Source organism: Leptosomus discolor, chromosome 9, assembly GCF_034619465.1.
Source record: "Leptosomus discolor isolate bLepDis1 chromosome 9, bLepDis1.hap2, whole genome shotgun sequence".
In the NCBI taxonomy this organism is placed as follows: domain Eukaryota; kingdom Metazoa; phylum Chordata; class Aves; order Leptosomiformes; family Leptosomidae; genus Leptosomus; species Leptosomus discolor.
This window is the reverse complement of record NC_141399.1, coordinates 47,634,793-47,659,942: the sequence shown is the minus strand read 5'-3', so window position 1 is coordinate 47,659,942 and position 25,150 is coordinate 47,634,793. Positions and strand designations below refer to the sequence as shown.

General features: G+C 48.6%; 1 protein-coding gene across 1 annotated transcript in view; it reads left to right on the top strand.

Annotated features, from left to right (window-relative positions):
- Positions 1-4,807: 4,807 nt before the first annotated feature.
- ARHGEF9 (Cdc42 guanine nucleotide exchange factor 9) overlaps positions 4,808-25,150 on the top strand; it is a 188,557-nt gene continuing 168,214 nt past the window's right edge. Inside the window, exons 1-3 of the mRNA XM_086469766.1 lie at positions 4,808-7,138; positions 16,049-16,196; positions 18,817-18,926. Of these exons, the coding sequence (XP_086325892.1) occupies positions 4,808-7,138; positions 16,049-16,196; positions 18,817-18,926 (2,589 nt within the window). The remainder of the gene's footprint in view (positions 7,139-16,048; positions 16,197-18,816; positions 18,927-25,150) is intronic.

The window sequence follows — 25,150 nt, the reverse complement described above, 5'->3', positions numbered from 1 at the left end:
AAAAAATGGAAAGAATTTGGAGGGGGAATCACGGCCATAGATTAGATGTTTGTGTAACACATCTGGTGCCATTTGCTTGGGATTTTGTGCAATCCTAGCTTATCTGTCCACCTCAGTGACCTGGAAAAGGCAGGTGGATTTTCAGAATGAAGGGCTACTGCTTGCGTGATGAGAGGAACAACAGGGCCTTGTGCAGAGGGCAGGGTAGGGACCTGCAGGGCTCCTGTAAATTGAAGCAGTTTTCAGCGTTTGATTGATAGCTGTGGTTTTATGAAAACATTTTCCTTTCCAGGCGAGATGTTGTGTGTTTTGTAGACCAAACACACCAGCCACAGCCACCTGGCTGAGCCACCCTCTTTGGGCTTGAGGTAAATCAGAGGGAAGTGGAAGAGGTGTAAGGTAATTGCATTACCTCCCGTTTTCTGTGGTTGAAGTCCGGCACGCAGAGAAGGTAGTCACGGCTTAGCTGCTAGGCGGTAACTTGCTATGACTTGACATGGAGGGGAAAAATAAAAAGGCGGTTGCCTAACTATTGTAGTTTTCTGGCTAATGGATGTTCTCAAAAATATGTTCAAAGCATTTCTTCAAAACCTCCTTCTTCTGTATCCCAGAAGGATGAGTAATGGTTCATCAGATACTCTTGTGGCTGTTCTTCTCCATACTCAAATTTTATTTTGTTCCTTATGGGCCTTAATGCCCCTGAGCCTGTGTGGCTTGCTTGGTAAGGCCACGTTTTCTCTATTGGGCTTATTTAAAGCGTAGGTTTCCCACAAGCACGCTACTGCTGTGTGGTTGCACAGTGGCGGACACTAATGGTGGTGGCGGCTCTATCAGTTGACAGAGCGTAGCAGATTTTGGCACCTGGTCAGGGAAGACTGAGCGAAGCTGGCTGAGGTTTGTTCAAATGCAGAGGATTTGCCTCGGCGCTGGGAAGCTTTGCTCCGGGTGAGGCAATGCCAGTCCTTGGGCTGGATCTGGTTCAGGTGACAGTGTTGGGACCACGGCTGCGAATGAAGCTGCGCCTCTGTGAGTTGGCTTCTGCCAAGGTAAGCCAGTGATTTTGATGTCTGCAGTCCTGCAGGCTTAATTGGTGTGATTTAGACAAGGTGCTTTTCTCACGCTGAATATTTGCTGGCAGCTGGTCTGGAGGCCTTTTGAGCATCATGCCTGTGTCCTGCTATTCCGTTTATCCCTCAGGGAGAGCTTTGTCAAAGCAAGGATGATGTTTTCAGAGATTAGGAGAGGTTCAGGTGAGGCTGCGGTGGAAGGGCGGGCAGAGAGGACCCACCAAACGCTGGTCCCTTGTCTGCTTAGAGCGCTCAGGTCTGGCTTCATGGTGGCAGCTCTAATTTACATCTGGTTTAAAGCTGCTCTTAAAAAAAAATAAATATAATTGTTTTTAATTTTAAAGCCACCCTTGTGCCCTGCGTTTCTGGATTGTGTTGCTTCTTTGGGGAGGGCTGCGCAGGATCTGTCTCCTGTTAGAGGCTCTCTTTTGCTTGACACATGAGAAACAGCCTCTCTTCTGTGCTAGCATCCCTGCAAACACTTCACAGACAAGCCTGTTCCCTTTGAATCTTCTTTCCTCATGCAGGGTCCACCCAGCCAAAAACAATAAAACATAGAACTAGAAAGAGAAAACAAAAAAACCCAGGGACCTTTTGTGATTTTTGTCTCTTGCTGCCAGTTGGCTGCACAACTTGAAACTACTCAAATGCTCTTTTTTTTTTTTTTTTTTTTTGCGCCTTCAAATCCGTTCAAATGTGTTACTCTTTAAATTGCAGCAGGGATGTCTTTGAGTAACTCGCAGACCCAGAGTGACAGCCCGGGGAATGAGGAGCTGGTCTCTTTCCTTGAGCACCAGATGGAGGAACAGTCCTTGGTTTTTCGGGAACAAAAGCCTTCTGTGGTGTCCGTACGGACCCAAGGCAACACAGGTCCTGTGTGAATTTGTGCTACAGGGTTTAAGCGGTGGCAGGCGGCGCCAAGGCCCCAAAACAGGCCTTTGCCTGGGAAGGGGGATTCTCCTTTAGGATCTCCATCATGGCGAGTACAGAAGGCAGTGGGCTGAGTAAATAGATGGCCAAAGCGGCGCACGTGGAAGGTAATTGCTGTGCTGTCAGGCTGTGTAAGTGTATGGCGCGTATTGGGCAATATACAGTCAGGCTGCGGGACTGTGTGGGGTGTATGTGGGGAGGTGTTGGTGGCTGCTGTGAGGGAAGGCAGGGCTGCCCCGTGCCACAGCGGCAGCACCGCAGCCCGGAGCAGAGCGTGGAAACGTGGTTAAGAAAGGGCAAAAACGCCACAGAGGAGTGAGGGGGGGGGATAAAAAAAAAGTGATAAACAACACTGTGAGCCCCGACGTCAGTGAAGATGGCGGGGAGGAGGTGCTGGAGCAGGGGGATGTTCCCTCGCGGGAATGGCGGCCTGTGGAGGCCCCATGCAGGAGCAGGTTCTCCTGACAGGAATGGCGGCCTGTGGAGGCCCCACGCAAGAGCAGGTTCTCCCGACAGGAATGGCGGCCTGTGGAGGCCCCACGCAGGAGCAGGTTCTCCTGACAGGAATGGCGGCCTGTGGAGGCCCCATGCAGGAGCGGGTTCTCCTGACAGGAATGGCGGCCTGTGGAGGCCCCACGCAGGAGCAGGTTCTCTTGACAGGAATGGCGGCCTGTGGAGGCCCCACGCAAGAGCGGGTTCTCCCGACAGGAATGGCGGCCTGTGGAGGCCCCACGCAGGAGCAGGTTCTCCTGACAGGAATGGCGGCCTGTGGAGGCCCCACGCAGGAGCAGGTTCTCCTGACAGGAATGGCGGCCTGTGGAGGCTCCATGGAAAAAGCATGAGGAGGAGGGAGCAGCAGAGAGGAACTGTTATGTCCTGGCCATACCTTTCCTAATTCCCCGTCCCGCTGGCAGCCCTCGGTGGGGGGAGGTAGGGGCATCAGGAGTGAAGGAGGGAAGTTGAGCCATGGGAGAAAGGGGGTAGGTGGGGATACGGTGTTGTGTTAGTTTTATCTTTGTTTCTCATTATCCAAATCAATTCCAATTGGCAATAAATGAAATTAGTTTTTGCCAAGTCGAGTCTGGTTTGCCTGTGACAGTAACTGATAAGGGATCTCCATATCTTTGTATCAACCCACGAGCTTTTTTTGTCTTACTTTTTCCCCCTGTCCTGTTTGGGGAGGGGGAGTGATAGCACTTTGGGGTGGACATCTGGCAGGCCGCCATGGTCAACCCACCACAGCAGCAAACATTCATGTTTGCTACCCTAAGTACTGTTGGTGCGAAAAATGCTTGGCGTGACCCCTGTGTCGTGGTGTAGCGAAAGCCAGATGACCGTTGTTCATAAAAAGTGGGATAGCAGGTTTTTTTCTTTTAAGGTTTTTAGCCTCACTTGGCTGTGCTTTGGTTCTTTAGTGCCTCTGCCATCCGTGGAGGTCTCACAGGTTGTCGCTTAGTTGAAGATAGACATGGTGACAAGGTAGAAACAGAGGCTTATTTGACTGAATGCAAGGGCGAGCCTTTCCTTGTCCATGGGGTGTCCAGGGCAATAGCTGCTGCATTCATAACCTTCGTTTTAATAGAAATAGTGAGGGTAATGGATTTTTTTTATAGATATAGGGACTGTTTATAGAGCAGGAAGAGTAAAATGGGCGAGAGAGCGGGGGTGAGCCTCATGCCTTTGTGTCAGAGTGCTGCAGTGCGACTGTCTGTTCTTGCTCTGCTCAGGAGGGAAATGGAAAGTTTTCCTATTGTCAAACCCGTGTCTCAGGGGCTGTACCCCGTCATGTTCCTACTCTTGTTACCTTCTTCCTCCTGAGAGTAGAATTGGGAATTGAGGGACTTTAACCACATTTCGTGCCTGGCATGTAGTTCTGCGTGTCACAAAGGTAGACAGCAAGCCCAGGACCGCCCTACGAAGCTCTAGCAACGAGACAGGGCACAGGGGCACTAGTGGAAGGGAAGCTTTAGGGTCTGTATGAGCAGGAATTCAAATATATTCCCACAAAGGGTTTGGAGTGATTCCCATTGCTGTTGCATACAGTTGCATATAGTACTTGTAGTTTTAATCCTGTTCACCTAGGGTGGAACTCACTTGAGGGGAACACGTGTGTTTTGTGTAGTGTTGAGTGGTGGCCAAGCAGCTTTCATTTAGCAGTCCAGTTCCAGCGAGGGATTCCCATGCTGGTGCCATAGCTATAGTAAGAAAAACCTGGCTTGGATATTCCATGAGTTTTCTGATATTGTACTATTTCAGAATTGCATTAGTTCCAGGAAGAGGCTCATCCTGACTTTCCTTTGGATGCCTGCCTGAAGAGACTGAACTCGTTGGGAGTGCGTTGCCGGTTCCTGGCAGATGGGGCTAGTGAAGATGAGAGTGACATGCGCAGGGACGCTTCACTATAATTTCCTCTTTTCCTCTCTTGTCATGTGCTCTGATGTATTTAGAGTCCTAGCGATTTGCAAAACAAAGATGTGATTTATGGTGTTCTGCATATACTTTGTGGTGACTTTATTAATGCAGGAAGTTTATTTGTGGTCACTAAATCTTCAATCATTTAAATCAGATTTGAGTTGCTTTAAAATTTATATGGTTTGGGAGCAAAATTTCAGCCTTACTGAAATCAGTGGTAAAACCCCCACTGCTGCTGGGGTAAGATTTGGCCTGTGATGCTTTAACAAATGTGTCTGGTAAAAAAACTTTCTGCTCCTAATTGCATTCCTTTGTTCTTTTTTCCTTAAGTCTTGTGAAGAAAACAATCTGAAGACGATGCATCTGTGACCCCTGATACCAGCTTGTGAGCCGGGGCGATGGAAGTTATAGACGGCTATGGGAATACTGGTTCCGTGCTAGCTCCTAATGGATATGCAAACAGGATTTTCCAAGCAAACATGGAGGAAGGGAATACTGACGCGTCAGAGGCCTGTGGTGCTGAGCACTGCACCTCCAGCGATGCAATCCTGAATGAACAGGAGGAAGCACCCAGGTATAAGAAGACGACCAAGGGCAACTGGATCTGGAATTTTGTTAGACGAAGGAAAGGACACTCTACGAATAAAGGAAGACCGCAGTCCATGATCCTACTGGGAGTTACCTCTGAGGTCTCAGAACTGAAAAAACCATCCTTCATGGACAGGGTAAGGCCGTTAAAAAAGGGAAGAACCTCCAAGATGCCGAAGAATGTGGATTTGAGAGCATCTAGAGTCCAGATTGCTCGTGACCCTGAAGAGGACCATCATGCCAGCGGGCAAAGAGCTGTCTACAGGGTTAAGAAACTGGGTGACAGTCGGAGGCCCTCCCGCCACTCGTACGCGGGGTACATTGATGATTTGGATTCTTTTGAAGACATAGAGCTGGATATCAGCATTCCTGAAACTGATGCCAATGAAAGTAAATGTCTCAGGGACACCAGTGTCAGCTTACACGGTGAAGATAACGATAGCAACTGCCATAAAATACCAGCTAGAAAGAGTGAGTCTTTGAATTTTGAAAACTTTAAGAGTCCTGCAATTACAGAAGGGGACAATCAAAAGAGGTGTATTGTGCACCCACAGGAGAGCAGAAGAGGAAGAAGCAGCTCTGATGTGTGGAGCTATCTGAAAGGAATTTCATTAACTAGCAAAGATAATTCAAAGCTTCCAGATCAAAGGGCTGAAACCAATTTCCAGAACTTAGAAAATATTACTGATCATTCTACTTCTTACTTTGACTTTGATATGAGATGTGTGGAGAATCTCAGCCAGTGGAAAAAATCAAACACTGCGACCAAAGCCACTCACTTTGGAGGTGTTGTGAGGTTCTTCACCAGTGTGGCCGAGGCAGCTCGGAGGCTGCGAGGTTCCTCAAGGGCATTTTCACCTGACAAGAAAAGTCCTCAGCGGAGTTTCCGCGGCTGGAGGCAGGATGTCACCTCCCACAAAGAGGGCTTGGTTATCGAGAACGAGAGCGCAAGGGCCTTCTGCACGGTGGGAGCGTGTCTGCAGTCCCCAGACTCAGGCACATGGGACAATCTGAGCTTTGAGAGTTTGGTGGGGAAGGAGCCCATGCAGCCTTGCAAAGCCACAGAAGTGTCGCAGGACATTGGTTCCTCCGCCCTGGCCAGCGAGAATGATAGATTTAATGAAACATCGTGTTCTCCTCTTGGACCAGAACCATCCATCTCCCACCTGCCAGAGCTCGCAGATGACTCTTTCACTGAGCTAAATACTAAAGACCCCTCTGAGGATCTGATCGACTTTCCCCAGACGACGCTGACTAAACAGATTCAGGACTCGGGCAGTACGCCGGAGGAGGCACAAGGGCACGGGGAAGGCAGAGACCTGCCACATTCTGAAGGTCTTGCTGTGAATAATCTGGATGCAGCGGCCCTGGGCTGTTCCTCACCTGCAGGTGATGACTTTTCTGCAGTGACTGAGGCTCTGATCCACCTTCCACAGACATTGCTGACTAAACTTGATACCGAGGACGTGACTTGTGCTCCAGTGATTGCTAAAGACACGGATCCATCTCCAGCAGCGGCTCAGGAGTTTTCAGAGATGGAACTGGATCGGCAGGACTTGAGAAATCCTGAGCTGCCTTTGCAAGACTTGTCTAGAGGTGAGCTGGGGATTCAGGACTCGGCCAGTACTCTGGAGAAGACGGAGGTTGTGGGCAGGGACCTGCCATGTTCTGAAGATCTTCCTGTGAATAATCTGGGTGCTGCAGACGTGGCCTGTTCTCCTGCTGCAGATGGTGACTTTTCTGCAGCCTCTGAGGCTCTGATCCACCTTCCACAGACAACCCTGGCTAAAGAGATTCAACGCACTCGCAGTACTCTGGAGAAGACACAGGTTGTGGGCAAGGACCTGCCACATTCTCGAGATCTTTCCGTGAATAATCTGGATGTTGCGGACCTGGGCTGTTCTCCAGTTGCTGCTGTGGACTTTTCAGTAGTGACTTTTTTAAAATGCACAACCGTTGAAGGACAGCTTTTAGAGCAGCCTGATTGCTGCATGAAAAAGCGCGGCACCACTTCCTTTGTAGAAGAAAACTCCGTCGAGATAACGGACGGAGGAGCAGAGTTCAGCTGTAACAACGAGTGCCGTCCGTTCCAAGTGCACGTCTCCAGAGTTGTCTCCTCCGGACGGCTCAAGAACGGAAAGGTATGAGTAACTTTTGCTGTCATGTTTTCAGTAAGACCAGACTGTTAGACATCTTGTGAAGGTGGTTTGCACCTGAAAGCATCTTTATGTATCCATCATTGGGATTTTCAGTTAAGTAGGCTGTCCTACGAATGATGGCAGTAGACACAGCTTTTGTAATGGTCTGAGAGGAGTCAGTTAACTGCCATATCCCTGAGCCATTAGTGTAAAACCCCAGAGCTGCTCCTCCTGTGACCTCTTGGCCATGTGTTTGTGCCCATGCCTCTAGAAGAGGACTGTAGCAGGAGTTTATGTATTTCTAGGCACTGCTTTAACTTTTTTTCCCCTCTGCATTTAGTTCATTTGAAGTAGAAACTTGTGAGAAGAGCGCTTTCGACAAATTTAGGGTTTTGAAGTGTGCTGTGGGCAAATGGCACTCAGCAATTGCACCGTGACCCTTGTGTTTTCTTACCTAAAAAAGTGGTAGGGGAGGTGGTAGCTGATTTCTGTTAGGTGATGCTGGTTACAGCGCAGCATCAAGAATAGCAGTCAGAGTCCTGGCACACAGTGCAAGAACAGAAAAATAAAAAGGTGGCCCGTGTAAAGGTTATCAGATCATTTCTCTGGCAGAGCTAAATGAGCTCGCTTCCTGCTCCAAACCTCTCAGAAGTTGTATGGCCTCAATAGTTTGGTGCTGAGCCTGTAGCAGAGAGCCTTGCTAAGGGGCTGGGTGCATAACGTGAGCAAAAATGCCTTCCTAATGTGCGTACACACCGAGTGGAGGGTCTGGTCAGAGCTGCCTTGCATCTGTCTACACAAAATCACATCGGCTTTTGGGGTGTTAAATACCCAGCCCGAAGAGAATGGTGGGTGGTGGCTCTAATTATGGCAGTGCATTCCGGTTTGTTACAAGCAAGTCTTTCAAAGCCCTTAAAACTGTCAAACCATTTAAGTGGACATTGCATTTTGGACTAGGTTCTGGGTATGACAAATACGTGTAGTCCAGCTTGGCCCTGGGAACCCTCAGAAGTCCCATGGATAAGGGAGTCGCACATCCAGGATGAGGAAAGGCCTCCTGACACCAGTGGACTCCCCCACTAACTCTCAGCCCAGCGCTGTAGCACCTGCACAGGTATCTCTGTGTGGGGGGCAGACGTCTGTGAGGGGCAGCAGTCGTTATCAGCCGTGCCAGGTCACTTGCCCAGCACGCCCCAGCCTTGTGTCTCACGGGAGAGGCACTTTTGTGCTCTGCTCAGCCACTGGAGGGGCTGCCGAGGCTCACGTCGCTCCCTGCCAGTTGTCGAATCAGTACAGGTTTGTGGACGAAGCGTGGTAGGACCCGGTGTGAAGCCCAGCTGTTTTCTTTCAGATCCCTGCTGATTAGCTGAGGCTGAAATGATGACCTTTTTTTTTTTTTTTTTTTAAGATCCTGGGGAAATTGGGTAGATTTGTGAAGAACCTTTTCCCTTTCTTTTTGGGCTTGGAGAGACCAGAGATGTTACGGAGGTGATGACTTTATTCTCTGTTGGAAAAGAGGTCACTGTAACTTCTGAGCCAAGAGGGGAAGTGTTTGAAAATTGGCAGCAGATTAGAAATGCCGGGGGAAAAAAACTGGAACGTCTGACTCCCAGCTGAAATGGGCAGTGCCATTGTTAGTTATTCCTGGATTTGTTTTTCTCCTCCATTTTGTGTAATACAAAACAGTGGAGAGAGCTCACTGTGTGATTCCAGGCACTTATGAAGTGGGGTGAATAGTGGTTAGTCACTTCTTCTGGTCTCTAGAAGAAACGTTTTTAGGAGGAGCTTGAAGGAGAGGGCTGTGGCTTGATATCCCTTCGCATGGACCAAGCTGAAAGTATTCTGGGCAGGAGCAAGATAACAGAGGCGTGAAAGGATTGAGTGGAGCAGAGGAAAATATTGGCACACTTTTCCCGGAGCAGCCACATCTCTGCTGGCTGAGGGCAATGGCTGCATGCCTAATCGCGGAGCTCTTAGGACAAAATCTGAGTGATTTCCCAGGTCAGCTGTGTGAACAGGAGATGCGGTAAGCCCCGGCTCAGCTGTTGCAGCTTACAAACATTACCAAGAAACTTAAATATGGAGCTTGAGATAACTGGGCAGGAAATCTCCCCCGAGTTCCCGTCGAGCGTGGCGATAGCAGTATGACCTCCGGACTGCCGTGCCTTCCGCCTTCACGGAAGGCCTGCTGCCTCGCTGGGCAGCAGCAGCAGCGGGATGGAAGGGAAAGCGTACGGCCTGCCCTGGTTTGTAAACGCTTTTCTTCATCCCAGAAACCCAGACTAGAGATTTAGAAATGCACCGTGATTCTGGTGGCAGCATCGAACCCAGAGCAGTCAAGAGAGAAGCTGAAGGAGGGGTATGGATAGGAGCCGGCCTAGAGAGTGCGCCAGCAGCTCCAGTAACAAATGTCCTGAGATACCCGAGGGGTTTGCTTGCCTATCGCTCATCAGGGAGCGGCACTCGGAAACGTTTTACCAAAAATAAACATGCAAAAGGAATAACTTCAGCCCGAGCGTGACAGTAGCAGCAAACTCCAGCCTCTTATTGTTTTAAGGCTAAATCCAGCTCTTTGCTGGCACCTGTTCCCCAGGACAGTTGTTGGCCCTCCTGCCTCCACTCCAGGCTGCTCTGCATTAACTAAAGGATTTGTATTTCCAGTGAAATGCTCGACCACAAGCAGGGAGAAGGTGCTGCCAGGATGGGATGGCTTGGCTTGGTCAGCTGCTGTAAGCAAGCGCCCCGGCAGTTTGCAAGTGTGCTCGCGGCACATAGCAGAAATAGCTCAAGCAAATATTTTCAAAATAACCTACACGTTGTCCCACAAGAAGGACAAAAGCGGTGATTTTCACTGAGGCTCCCTGCCCAAACCTGTTGGGAGATGGTATAAAAGGTTGAGGCTGGTGTAGCACAAAGGACGCTGGAGTGGGATTTAGGGGACCTGTGCATTGGCCCTGCAGCCCAGCAAATCTGCTTAGCTATACTCTCCTGCAAGTAATGCCCCTGTTTCTTGCCTTCTAAAATTTTGATGTCTTTGGGCAGGAGCTGAGTGATGTTGTAAGGCAAGTAACAGCCTAATAGGATTTGCTCTTGAGCTGCAAAGGAAATAGCATTGCAGCAGCACTGGATTAAAAGAGCAGCTGTAAAAAGGTAGAAGACCACGTCTCAAACTGTCCCTCTGCCTGGTTGCTTTCAGACTCCATCCCAAATTCTCATTTGTTCCAGGGACCTGTGAAACAGTGGAGATGACATTTGGAAGAATTGAAAGAACAGTACAGGTCAAAATAGATTGGCAATGGGAAATGAGTTACTGATTTCACCGTTCACACAGCTGCAACTCTGGAGTGGAAGTGCCCTCCTTGCTTTGAGAGATCAATATGAGAAATGAACCGAAAGATGACATGGAAGTTTTACTAGATTTTGGGCCGTTTATGGCCCTCACTTGCATACTATAAAAGTTCCCGCTTTCTGTGTCCCCACTGAAGGGAATTATCCTTATCCCGCCTCTGAAAATCCCAGCAGGGAGAATGCTGCTGCAGGAGTCAGGCATAGCCCCAGAAGTTGTATTTGACCGCTTGCAGTAGCTTGAGGTGATGCTGAGGTGGAAGGAAGCTGCGATACCACATAGGCTGCTTTGTGGTTCCGGCATTTCCATCGGGGTTTCAAACCACCTGATGTGTCCTTGGACGGGGTTTGTGGGGGATTTGATACCTCCCTTGGGAGTGACACGAGGAAAGGTTGAAAAATATGCGTCTGACTTCATATTTCAGGCATCAGTTTAGAGTTTTTAGGACTCAGGAACGTGACTCAGGCTTTTTGCTGGCAGAGATCCTCGCTGCTCGTCTCAGGGGCGCGCACAGGGACTGGGCACTGCAGAGCTTTTTGGCTTGTGTCACTCTCGCGGTGAAGGAGCAGAGGGTTTTCACTGCAGTCTTTCTATGCCCTCTGCTGGCTTATTTATGAATTAAGAGTTTATTTTTACAGAACAGAAAACCTGACCTTTTTCCCTAGGATTTTGAAATTTATCTCCAAAAGGTTTGCAGACTGCAGCTTGCTGCTGGCTGTTGTGGCTGCACATAGGCACCAGCTGGTTTTGTGAGGCCCTTTTCTGGGGGAATTATGATTGCCAGAAGTGGGAAAATGAGATTTCTACAGGCTTAGCAACTGGGGCAAAAGATGTCTGTCCCGTAGGATGAGGTGCCCTGGGTTTCCCAGCCAGTTTGGTTTCCGAGTCCCGTAAGGGGCTGTCTGATCAAATTCACTTCTCAGCCTCACGGCAGGTGGTTGCAGATGTTTCTCTTGAGCAGCCCCCGAGTTTGTTCCTCCGAGTCCCGCACTTAGGAGCCAACCTGCCAAAAAAAGGTGCTCCCTGTTGCGGAGCGTGGCAACGCTGCGAGCGGCCCGTGCTGACGGCGCAGGGTCGGTGCTGTCACGGCGTCGGTGGGTTTTGTGGTTTGTGTGCAGTAGCTGCACCGTGTTGCTCCGGGTGGGAAAATCGGAGCCTCTCCCTGCGCGGTGGGTCTAACTGGAAGCACAGGATTACTGGAAGCACAGGATTACTGATTTGCCTGAGCGTGCGCATGCCAGAGGATGCGTTTGCAGATTTGCTGTCTGATAGCTGGGGCACATCTCGGATCCTCCCACAGGTTTGGAGTTCTGCTTTAGTGCAGCAGCTGCAAGTGCCTTTTCACAAGAGGAAGATACCACAACTTTCATTTTCTGTGTTGGGTGAGAAGTTGCAAGTGGTGTGCAACAAGTTCTCATAGTGACCTTTAGCTTGAGATTGTCTCTCTGCCACAGGATGTTTTGGGAGCAGCTGCAGAAATGGGAGTGCTGAGTCGATTTGGCTTTTCCTTCCCCACTCAGCTGAATGCCACTAACCAGGGAATGGGTATTTCTGAGAGTTGATCTTCAGAGCTCTCTTCATCTCCTGGTTATTGGCAATAAACCAGGGTTGTATCTCAGCTTACTGCTGGTAGTTACACTTACAAAAGATTTCATAGTCCTTCCAAAGTAAGAAATAGTACTTTACTTTCTAAATCCTGCCGTTTCCAAAAGAGCACCGTACTCGTGTCTGTAACGAGGCGTGATTTAGTTGCAGAATGAAGACTCTGTGTATTTATGGCTTCTAGTATGGTTATGTCTGACAATCATCTTATTTTTAGAGGAGACAAAACCTCTAAAGCCTATCTCCAAGCTGTTCAGATTTTCGTATTTTTAATAACCATGAGGTGCTAGCAAAATCTTGAATTAAAGCCTATAGTTAGTGCTGTCTGTAGTGGGGTAGGGTTTTTTTGGGAAACGTATTTTTAGCGTTGTCAGGTTGCGTTTGCAAAGCTGATAGGCTTTACATGTGTATATAACCAGCCAGGGAACACATGGATAATTCAGATTTCCACGTTTTCTTAAAATGCTCGTTGGGTCTTGCCTTCATCTGGTTCCCAGCCTCAAAGTTACAGGCCACCTCCTGCCATCCGTGATGCCATCAGAGCAGTGATACGAATGGGGACTTCTGGGTGTTGGTGGCCTATATGCTAAAGGGACTATGTGTCCAAAACTTCTCTGGGTGGAAGGATTTCTTTGGCCTTTATCTCCTCCCAGCTTCCAGTCAAGAGAAGCGCACTGGGTCACTGGACACAGCGCTGGTGCTGGGAGCAGGGCATGGGAGATCAAGCCTTAATTCATCCACAGACTCCCACTGTGCCTTTGGGGTAATTATAGCCTGTCCATTCCCTTCTTCATCTGTCAATGAAGATAGTAGTGCATCAGTGAGAACTGTGGATGCTGGAGTCTTGAGGACAGAGACATTAAACCATATGAGGCATCTGGTTATTAGCAGGGCCGTGGAAGTATGACAAATCTGTCTCTCATTGAGGCTAGAAGCCTCCCAATGAGGAGCACCTCCTGTTTTCTTCTCCTGACCTTTGTAAACTGATTTTTTGGCTGATTTCTTGACTCCAAGATTATACACAAGACTTCCACGGTGTCACATGTCACAGAAAAGCGGGAGTTTGAATTGTGATTTTTTTTTTTTTTTTTTTTTTTTTAAAAAAAAGAAAAATTCATTCTGCAAAGTATCGCTGTACAAGTTGTCTCTTTCAGGATCTTTTCCTCCTTAAATGGAATAATAAAAGTTGGAGTCACTCGAAAGTGAGGGACACTGCAACATTTTTCTCCAGTTAGCTATAAATGCTAATTCATTCTTTGGGTTAATGTTACCAAACATTAAGGAATAACTGGGGTCTTTGACCACTTTGTGGGTGCTTCAAGCAATTGCAAGTATCTTACTGTTTCAAGTAATATCTCGTAGGGTATTGATACAGAGGATGTGTCTTGTTAGTAGCTGTTATCAGCCAGCTTCTGGGGAAACTACTGGGATAATTTCTGCTTTCCTCCATGACTCTCTCAAGAAAAAAAAATTGTTCTAGTTTTGCTAACAACATACCTAGGCATTTTCAGAGAATGAGGTCCCAGTTTTCTTTTAAGTGCTGTGGTTTGCCCCATCCTTGCATTTGGACCACCTGAAACCTGGCCGGGGCTGTAACTCGTGTTCTCACAGGAGATGAGGCACACTATAACTGAAAAAAACCCCAATTGTGGTGATAGGTGCTACATACATTAGAGAGAAGATGGTGGCCCCCGTGGCGGATGTTCGGAGGAAGGTGCAGACCAACCCCGTTCGGTGCATCGTGCCCAGCGGGGGGTGTGTGTGCACTGGGTGCTTTGGGACCCTGTTCCGGTCCCAAAGCTGTGGAGAGCAAGCGTTAGAAATGCTGGGCAACGCGATTGTGAATGAACCTTTTAGCAACAGTGGCAGGACTTTGGACCTGTTTTGGTCAGCAGGGAATATTACCAGTGGTTCATGTCCTACAATAAGCTAAACCTCTGTATTTTGGGAAAAGACCTAGAAAAATTCACAAGGGTAACACAAAGGGCTGAAGCATGGTCAGAAGCTGATGGCCCTTGGTGGATTTGGTATAGAGCAAGGCCAGGCCATCTGCAAGCAGCTAGGTACGTCCCCCCAGTCACACCAGAAGCCTCCAGGAGATGTAGCATGGGTAGGAAGTATCTTGAAAGAAAAGCAGCTATGCTTAAAAGGAGACTTGATTTTACAGATACTGGCTTGCAGGAGGGTCGGTGTATTTGTATTAGACCTTTGTTAGCAGCTAAGTGATGTCAGCCTTGGCTTGTGAAGGAGAACAGTCCCTGGGTCCGATATGGCCTTTTGCAGTCGTGCCTTCCACCAAAGTGACTCAAGTCCCTCTACACCCAAAGAGTCCTTTCTCTCCCCAGAAGGCTCTGTCTACCCTCCTGGTGACTCCAGCAGCACAGCAATGCTGTTTTCTTTGTTCACCTCCTGTCCCCTTTGTAGACCATCTGTAAGCTTCTGTTTATGGAATTGGAAAAGACCTTATATTACCTCTGGAAGTACTGGGAAGGGAGTCTTTAGTTAAGATTTTGGGGAATGAGGAAAACGACATCCTGTTATTAATTTAATTCACTTTTACGTGGATCTTATCGTCAGGAAGACTGTTGAGTTTTGCAGGAATTGCTCTTGATGGGTATCCCAGCTTTACTCTAAGAACTTGTAACTTTTTATTATAGTATGGGCAGATCCTATTATTACACTGCTGGATGAACACACACGTGAACAGACTACTCTCCTAAACCACCATTGCAAACCTGTTGCTCTGCTCCATGACTGTGTCTCTCAAGTGCTGGAGATCTTTCTGAAAAAGCCTCTTGTTCCATTTGCTACTTCTGACTCACATGTCTCTTGAGCATGGCCATACATGGAGACCGGTGGTGCCTGATTGCTGTAACCTGGCAAAAGATCCAGAAATTAAGAGTCTCTTATTTCCTGTAGGCCACCAAACGATGCATCTCCCTGTTCAGTTCAGGAGTGCCTGTTGAAGCAGACCTCCCAGGTGTCCACTCTCACTGTGCTTTGGAGGCAGTAATTGCTCTTAATGACCCTAAGCAGCCTCACTTGGGGCCTCCACACCATACCCGGGGCCCGGCAGCCCATTTAAGCTCTGCCCTGGTTGCTGGGTCCTTTCTTGAGCAACATGGGAGGAGTGCTGCTCTCCAGCTCAGCCACAGCCGTGCCTTTGCCTGGCCATGGGCCCTGCTGGGCTAGACACCAACCTAGGTAGGGCCTGGTTTCCTGGCTTGACCTTGGAGCTGCCTCACCACCGTGGAGCTGCCTGATGATCAAAGCGCTTTGTCTGACCCTGTAGCCTTGCTGGACCTGAGCCTGGTCTGTAAACTGACTCACCTGCTTTACCTTGGACCTCCTTCGTCAGCATACATGTGCCTAATGATCTGAGGTCTAGCTGATCCTGGCCACCATCTCCAGGCCTGGTCTGGTCACTTGCTTGGGCCCTGTGGCATAGGGCTGGCGAGTGAGGCGCCATCTGGCCAACTGGGTTATCTCTTTGCCTGCTGGTTTGCTGTCCATTAGAAAGCAGCCAGCCATTGCTACACGTTGTGAAGCCAACCCGAAATGTTTTAGCCAGCGCTGGGTCCTCGGCACCAGCTAGTTCACCCCCTGGGTGTGCTCCTGCTGGGACTTGGTAACGTGAGAGTAGACAAAACGCTGTGCAGAAAGCAGGCATCTTCGCCACGTGTTACTGTCAGAAGTGCCACTGGAGATTGTTGGGCTTCAACACTGTGAGCTGTGCTCGAGGTATGAGCCCCATGCGGTGGGAGTTAGGGCACTCCAACACTGGAGCCAGCAAGTCTTAAACTTTCAGTCAAAAAAAAAATGAAGCGGGTGCAGATTACAGAGAGAAAGTCTAAGGTGTGTCGCACTGTCTTGAAAATTTTATGTATTATTGCCTGTTCTGCGATTGCTTTGCCTGAGGTTTGACCCTTGTTGGTAAAATTCTTCTCTGACCCTTTTCTTGCCAGCCGATGTCTCATCCTGCTCAGCCATCCCCACAAGCACCGCCCTTCAAAGTCCTTGTGGAGAGATGTCGCTCCGAACCCCTCTCCCAGAGCACCCCGATGGGGCTGGACCAGGTGGGAGGGCGCATGCAGCACTTGCTCAGAAGACGTGGTGAGTAGCTTTGCGGTGTTTTTCTCCCAGATTTGTTTTTTTGGTCTCACCCGTGCTGCAGAGCAAGCCAAGGGGTTGAAAAGTCAGAGATGGGCTTTGCATCTGTGCTTGTTACAACCCTGGAGCCAGGTGAGGGAGCTCTGATAGCCACATAAGGAGGTTCTCGCTAGCTAATAAGATCTTTTTGTATACAGTGTATTTATGAAATAAGGCTTTTTTCTCTCTTTAATGTCTCTGAACACAGTCCCTATAATTTGGTTACGAGAAGATGAACAGATAGGCACATGAGGTGTAAAAGCTGTTCAGCAACTTCCGTGTGAGTTTTCGTTTGGTAGTTTCCCTTTGGCTTTCTGCCCCCTTAACCAGCCTCTGTTGTGAGTACTTGCCATTTGGGGGTGGCGAGCGGTGATGGATACTGAGGTTACGACTGGGGTCTGATGTTTGTTTGGAAGCACAGCGAGAAGTTTTTTTTCTCCTATGCTTGGGTAGTCTTCCTGATCAAGAAGAGAAGCTCATGAGCCAAAGACCATGATGAGCTGCCCTCTGCATTTGTCCTGCTCAAAACAACGCTAGAGAAAGCGCTACAGAATGTATTTGCTGGAAGGGTCTTGTGTTGGCAGGTAAATAGGCTGATGTTTGAATAGATGACATCGGGTTTTTTAAACCTCTCATTAAAAAGATTGATAATTAGAGTAAGGAAATTATTTCCTGAGGGCATACTGCTAACACCAAGAATTCTGTGATTTAGCGATGGGCAGGCACGGGAGCGCTGCCAGACTGTGCTGGCGTTGCTCGGCAGCACACGGGGGATCCAAGCCGTTAATGGATGGTGGCAGCACATCAGGGTTAAGCAGAACGAGGAAGCAAAAGGCCAAAGTGTCTGCCTCTTTCATGGATGGCTCCTCTGCCGGGGTGCACGCGTTCCGAGCACACGGGGAGTCACACACGCATCCCTCAACGTGAGCGTGGCCGCGTTTGCACGTTGCTCCCGAGTGCTACTATGTCGGCACGTTGCCTCTGGAGCCTGGTAGCAGCCTCTTGCTATAATCGGCGCTCGCGCTGCAGCTCGATTTTCTGCGAGTCTAGAAAGTGAAACGCGTGTTGCTAAAAATAACGGCAGGCTGCCTGCGTCAGCATCGCGGTTAGGAAATAGGTCTCAGTGCAATCTCTCTCCCAGCAACGCTGGAAGAAAATCGGGATCGCTGCCCACCCAGCCATGCCAGGGCTGCAGCGAGGTCCCAGCTCTGCTGCGCTCTGTGCTGCTGTCCTGGGCAGAGCAGAGCCCCCACCTATTTGATTTGGGGGCAGGGGGCACGTAGGGCGCGTGTGTTTTGCCCCTGTAAGGTAAAGGTGATCCCCAGGAGCGGGGGTGTGGATCTCTGCTCTCCCAAAGCCTGGGACCATTTACCCTTTGTTATCTGGACTGACCAGTCTGAAACTTCTCCGAGGGGCGTCAGGAAAAGGAAAATGAGCATTGTGTATCTTTTCAGGGAAGAATTCCAGAATTTGGCTGTTTTCTGTCGATGCCTTTCTCCATGAAGGGGAGTACAAGCCTCCAGGGGATGGGAACACTCGTGGGTGTGTGTATGTGTACGCAGGCACGTATATGTGTGCTGCCCGGACACATGTACCTGCTGACAGGAGCCTGTGCTGGCAGCTGCCATGGGGGCACGAGCTCTGTTTCCTTCCTCCCAGTGACTGTTGCTCCAGGCTAGGGGTTGTGAAGAGTCCAGTGGAGGAAGGGATTAAAATCGAACCTTGCCAAATGTGGGAGGGAAAACCCCTGGTCTCACACAGAATGGCAGCTTCACCCCAAAAAAAGAGAGGGATAGGATGGGGAGCTGAATATTTGGGTTGATCAGAAAAGCAGAGCTTAATTTTGAAAGGTGAGTTGCCAGCCCTCCTCCACCATTTGCCTCTTCTTTACAAGCTGTTTCGTGCTTGGGTACGTACCATCTGTAAGGCCAGGCTGGGGTTTGGTGTAAGATCTTGCTTAAAGCTAGATCAGAATTGCATCTATGAGGGATTGGCCTGAAATGCTTGGGGTGAGAAGTAGCCCAGTTTCTTTGAAAAACAGCTTTTATGGGCTTTTCCACTTGTGTTTTCTGCATAAATTCGAGGAGCTGTTTCTTTTTCAAGGCGTTGCATCATATGGCCCACAGTGACTGTAAAGCTGGGATTTCTGCAGGTCCAAGCTGCCGAGGTGCTGTTTGCAGTTACAACCCAAGGAGCTATTGCACTTTGGATACTGGTGCATGCAGATGAGGCTCCTGTGCTGCCTGGTGCTCCTGGGAGAGCATTCTGGCCTCACACCCAGCTTGTCTGACCCCACCTGCTTACACCCCCTCTGAATTTGGCTCTCGGCTCTTAGTTTGTGCCTGCATTTTTGTAGTATCCAAGCTGCACTGTTTTTCTTGTATCCCAAGAGCACTGAATAAAGCACCTAAATATACCCTCTGCTCTCTTTTTCTAAAGAAGAGGTTGAATGAGTCTCTTGCAAACAATTTTGTTTCTTTCATTTAAAAGAACAGCCTCCGCCCCCAGCCTGAGCTAAAGCACAGCATTTATCTTTTGTCATTCCTTTTTTTTTTTTTTTTTCCTGTGGATTTTATCCTGGCAGCTGAGAACGAACAGGCTTCAAAGACTCTGAAGGTGCGCGGGAACTGCAGGAACGGTGGACGTCGATGGAACCTCTTCAAGCCTGGAGCTGAGAAGCTGCAAATCAGTAGGGTAAGGTGTTGGAAATACGCCTCTGCCTGCTTCAGGGGTGGTGTTTACCTGCCGCATGTTTGGCCCTGGAAACTAACAATATGCTTTACTAACAGCTTCCTGAACCTGTGGTTCCTTCAGCTGCAGACAGGGATTTTTTTCTCACTAGAGTTGTTTTGTAGCAATGAGAGAATAGGTGCGTTATCCTTTCGCCCTGGATTAGTTTTCCTTCAGTGTATATCGGAGGCTTTATGGTCCAACGGAGACATTGGGCCTCCCATTTCTTTGGCTGAGTGCTCCTTGCAGGTGGAGGGAACTGTGACATTTCAGATCACCTGTAGATTTGCTCTGTGGTTTCGACGATTTTATTTTTTTTTCCCTTCCCTTTTTAACCATGTGTCCTTTGGGTTTGGTACTGCTACCAGCACCGTCTCAGTGACAAAATCGTGTCTCTAGTTCTTCCCCAAAGTGTTTTGCAAATATAGGTGCAAAACATTTTTTTGTTTTTTGTGAATGGTGCTTCATTCACAAAGCGGGGGAAGTAAAAGCTCTTGTGGGCCTGGGGATGTCTTTCTCTGGGAAAAATTCAGAAAAGATGGCAAAAATTGTACCGTTTGTCTGATATGTTTCCTTGCTCGGGTGGGTGTTGGTTTTCATCTGTGCTGTGCGTTTGAAACCTGGAGACCTTGGTTATTGCATGGTCTTGTTTCAGATTTGTGTTATTTGTGAGTCTGGTTTCACTGGTACCCGACATGTAAGACTCTGGGTTATCCAAAAGCCAATAGATTCAGTAATGTGATGCAAGGAGAGTTTTCCAGTGGATAGGGCAGGGGAGGTTTAACCCTTGTTGTTACTCGAGGGCAGACAAAGGATGATCAGGGCGCCAGGAATTTCCCTGCTGGAATCAAGAGCGGGATCTGACCTTCTGTGGTTGTGGCTCTGTGGCTCTTTCCCTCCCTGTTACTGTCCTTCCTTACCAGTCCTTTATTGTATTCGTGTTCCCTTTGATATCTGAGGAACTGGCTTCCTGAAATGTGATTTCCAGGGAGGATCTGGCCTCTGTGTCTGTTTTTCCACCATAGAAGTAGTAAGTTGGCAGTGAGACTGACTTCTCCAGCCTGCTTGCGTGGGTGTTGGCTTCCAGGGAAGTCGTGCAGGGATGAACCACTGTATTTCAGTCACTTGTGACTTTCTGGAATGCCATCTTGCACGACTTCCGTTTTCTTTCGTGATTTTTTGTGGGCTGAGATATAAGCCAGAGGATAGATAGACAAGGAGTTTAGCCCTCCCTTTTCTCTCTCTTCCCTTTGGGTCCTGCCTTGCTTCTGAGACACAAACTGCGTCTTCCAGCTCAGGAAGGCTGTTTTGGTTATAGGCGTGCTGAACATCTAAGCTCCTGGAAGATAAAATGATCCAAATCCAATAGAGCTGTTTGCCCTCGGGGCCAGAATAAAGGCAGGCGACTGCAGAGTTGCTGTTACAGCAGTGAAGTATCCTGCTCTACGGTATGGAAGCCCTACCTCAGAATATCATCATATGTGTTATTCATATAAACCATTTCCACGTTCAGGATCTGGTGCTGACCAGTGTGTGGATATGTTTGGTCTACTTTAATTAATCAAACACTTTCTTAATCTCTGAAGAGGAGCCGTATATTTTGCAGCCTTCATAGCTGTCCTTCGGGGCCCTGCTTGGAAACCAAGGTGCTATTGTGTTTTGACACAGTATTGCTACTGAATGCGTGAGAAACAGGATGATCTGTGTCCTGAGTCATCTCAGGAACAGCAGACCTGTTTCTGGTAGCAAGTAGAGCCTGACACTAAAGCACTCTTACAAGGGCAGTGGAAAATTGAAACTTCAGCGAACCGAAAGTACTGCTGAAGTTGGGGAAGGGTTGGTTAAGAAACTTTGCTTCTCCAGGGAGGATATCTAGGAAGGATGTTGGACTGGAAAGGGAATGAGCTTCTCATGAGCACAGAGACCTGTGTGTGATGTTCGGCTCAGACAGGGGCATGCCAAAGGCCCGCGCATCACTGGGACAGAGAATTGGGTTTGGGTGCTGATCAGGACTCCCTCGGAGACTTGTTCAGCACTGCCGTTAGGCAGCGTGTTGCTCAGCCTGAATTACGGCGAATGGGCAGGTGTGAAACCTGCGCTGGGGTTTATAAATCAGAGGTACTGTGTTACGTGCTGCAAGAGTGGGATATATAAATGTAGCTCGCAACAGCAGTGCTGGAAAATTCATCTTTCGCCTCTGCCCCAAGCTGAGTGAAGATCTACGGGTCTGTAAATCATCTCTTTGCCAGAAAGAAATCTCTTTTTTTGGCAAGATTTATAAATTTGAGGTAAGATTTGTGGGCTTGGGTATCTCGTCAGGTGCGTTCATTGACAGCTGACGACCAGTCAGGTGGCAGAGCTGGCACAGAAGGGAGTGATTTATACTTCCAAACCAGAGGCCAGGCTTCTGTGGAAACTGTGCCTGATTCCATCTTGAATGGGAATGTGTGAGGTGAGGGGAGAGGAAGAGGAGACTGACAAAGCAGCGGGCTTGTCTTAGCGGCATTGGTGCCCTCTCGGCCCTTGGAGAGATGTGGGTGGTTGAGAAAAAAGAGCGTTGGTATCGCTACGTGCCGTGCAGAAATGCAGAGCTGGCGATGAGCAGCTGCCTTGTGAACCCTCGGAGGCTGCTTGTTCTTTGCTCTGTGCAATGTGCTGATTTTGGCAAAAAGCATTCCCCGTTTCCCCTTTCCCCGAGGCGGGTAGAGTTGTATGGGTGATTTAGAAATGGCATCTCTTCACTACCTGCTGACCCAGAAGCCTGGGCTGAGAGGCCGACCCTAAGCCCAAGGAGGAACCCGCCTTGTCCTGACCACTGTTTGTCGCTCTTGCTTGTCACATCTGCTAACAGGGTCCATCATGCAGCTGGCTGCATCTTCGTCCCTCTGTCCAGCCGGCGGGGATGGCAAAATGCAGTTGCAGAAGTGGTGGTAGCAGGAAAGGAGAGAAGGGCAAGGGTCTAATCCTGTGCCCCATCTCGTCTTCATCCGAGGAGTGCACATGTGCATGCACGAACCTGTGGTTTTTCTTACTGCTCATGGCTCTCTCCTCCTATCAGTCATGCCCAAGCTGTCCTAACAAGTTTTCTGTGGAGTAGATAAGGTTTGTTGTTCCCACTTGGTAGGTCGGAGTAAGAAAACTGAAGCATTAGAGGGTGGTGCATGTAGAGCCACGCAATAATTCTTTTATTTCTGTCCTAATTTCAACAAGCAGGACAAAAAGTAAGTAGGATCAAGCTGAGTCGACTTTTAACAGCTTTCAGTATTTTTTATTTTTTTTTTCCCAGGAGTACACTTCTCAGCCTGGAGAGAACTCTGAATTGAAACAGTTTATGTGCAAAGCATTTTGTTTTAGCACTTAGGTCACTTTGCTTTTATGGGAGCAATTTGACACGATCAAGACAACTTGCACGGGACCTCAGGGTGCCCAAACCCGCAGGCTTTGCTGCAGCAGGCAGCTGAAATGCCAAAGAGTAACCCGAAAGGCTGCCCTAGCTCTGACGGGGCCCTCGGCATCTATCATGTCTCTGTGATTTACCCTCAGGCAGGTCCTGCCAGCTGGGACGTGGCTGATCCCTGGGGACAATGGGCAAAGGGAGAAAGGAGGTGCTTTCTCCAGCCCCAGTTCTGGGAGGTGTTTCATGGTCTGGGTGGCAGAAGCAGAGGATGACCGTTCCATCCTGGCTTCATTCTGACCCAAATCACTGGCTATTTATGAAAGGACTTGTTTCTTCTAGTTAGCTGTCCAGTCTAAGTCATCTCAGCCCTTTCCATAGACCGATGCCGTGGGGATGTACTCCAAAAGGACATTCAGCCCATCCTAAAGTCGGAACTATCCTCTCAACGTGTGGAGGCACGTGTGTGTTGGTTCTCTGTGTCTTACCTGTGACTAGAGGTTTAATTTTTAGCCTTTAACTTAGCAAAGATGACTGCAAACATTTCTGTTCTGTGCTCCTCCCCGCCCCCCCCCCCCCCCCCCTTCCTGTCCTGTGTGCTCTTGTACAAGGGACTAAAGCCCAAATTTATATGCTGGAAGAAGCCACCATCTCGTTAATTGGAATGGGAATTTTGCATGAGCACCAGCTTCTTTGACATCCCCTATACTAATAATAGGCAGGCCTGCTGCGCAAAGGTGTTGAATATTCACAAAAACCCCCACCAGCCCAGCCTGTCTCTAAGCCATGAGCTATTTTCAGAGGCTGGTGGGGGGTTGCCATTGCAATGATGGTGGATGTGTGAGTCCACAGCTCCCCGGAGCTGATTCCCCACTGGCGTGTTTATGAGGCATAGGAAATTCGAACAACGTGCAGCCTCCCCGAGAACGGAGCGAAGGGAAAGTTGATTTGGGTTCTCTCTTGCTCACACTGTGCTGCAACGAACAGGGAATGCTGCTTGATATTCAGCACCAGCTCTCCTGCTTTCTATTTTTATCTTCTAGCATAATGCTGAGTGAGCATTTTGTTTAGTGGGGTGATTTTTTTTTTATTTTTTTTTTTTTTCCCTACTTGAAATGTGTCCTGCACCATCTTTCTCTTGCTTTGCTAGTTAGGGGAGGAAGGGGGTGTGGCAGGGATCGTGGACTGCTGCATTCTGGTACGTGAGCTGTGTGTAATCGTAGTCATTTTTTTAGTCCTTCTGCCCATGTGAATAGGCTGACAGAAAAGCCTAGTCCCGTGGCTTTCCTGGTGCTAATTAGTTTAAATATCAGTGTGTTGGTTATGAGAGGTTTATATGCACGTATGGAGGGCCGCCAGGAAAATGCATCTTCTTTGAGGCTCTCTTCCCTCATTTTAAACGTTCAGTGCTTCTGCTGGCAGGGTGTGTCTGATCTCTGTATTTTTGGGGGGTTGTTTTATATCTTGGTAAACCTATTATGCTGCTCTACTTAGCAGTGCTCTGAGATCTTTATGTGGTGTTTCCCATTGCTTTCCTCCGTGGAGCCACTCTTAGGCATTTCTAAATGTTTTTTTTTGCGAGTTCTGAAAAAACTCTGTCTGTGCAGTATTGTTCAAAAAAAAAAAAAAAAAGAAATAACAATGGGCTTGCTCATTCAAGGAGGAAACGGCAATTCAGTCCAGGGTGACAGATCCTGATGCCCCTGTCTCGGAGCCTCATAACTCTCTAATGCTGTTCGATGGTCCCCATCTGTCTGCGTGAAGAGTTCTCAGGCAGGATCTCTGAATTAGTGGGGTTTGCAGCAGCGGGCAGCCTTTTAAGCACCTGAGGTCTGATGTGTCTGATCCGATTTATTTTGTGAACTGGTCAGAGCACGGAGAGCATCGAATGAACGCGCATCGTCTCCGGTGAACTCTAGGTCATCCCTAAACCCATTTGCATCCATTTTGCACGAATGGGCCGTGCTTTGAACTTGCTCCCCAGTGACTGTGGTGAATATTAGTGAAAATACACTTTAGGATTCCTGGTACCAGAAGCGAGCAGTGCTTGGAAACTTGCCATGCTCTGCTTATTTTGTCTTGCTTAGAAATAGCGGCTGGTTTTGTACAGGGCAATGCTGGGGGGACATAAGCCTTGATTACTTTGGCACTGTTGGTGTGACACCATAGCACGGGTGTTTCTCCACCACACCTGGGGACAGCCAGGGCTTCAGTAAGCCTGAGTCCTTACGGGAAGGAGAAGCTTGAAATGTTGAAACGGTGAGCTTTGAGTTGTGCACGTGTTCTGGGTAGCGCAAGAGGGAGACTTCAAGTTCCAGACTTGGAAGAGGTTGGAAGAAGTTCTCAGCTGTTTAGAGGTTACATGTAAGCCTGTATTAAGAATAATCTCACCTTCCAGTTCGTGATGGTCTTCATAGTGCATTTGGACCTTGGAGTGTTTTCTGTGCCACTGCAGGTGGTAGGTACTCCATCCTACATGGTATTAAACGCGTCTATAATGGTGACTGTACATAATCACCTCTTCTAGAGTTCAAATTAAGCTCCCTATCCCCATCTTAAATGTCAGCTTGGAATGGATTCTTTTCCCTATTGCTCAGTAGTTCCACCTTGATTGCTCTGCTTCAACTCATTACTCAGCTCTGTCACTGCGCTTCACTCTGGGATATGGTTTATACAAAAGCAGCTTTAATGTAAACTCAATTGGTGTTGCATTGCTAAAACGTTAATGACATTTTGCTTGGCAGCAGCATATACTCTGTGTGGTTTGCCCTTCCCCAGTGCACTATGTTCTCAA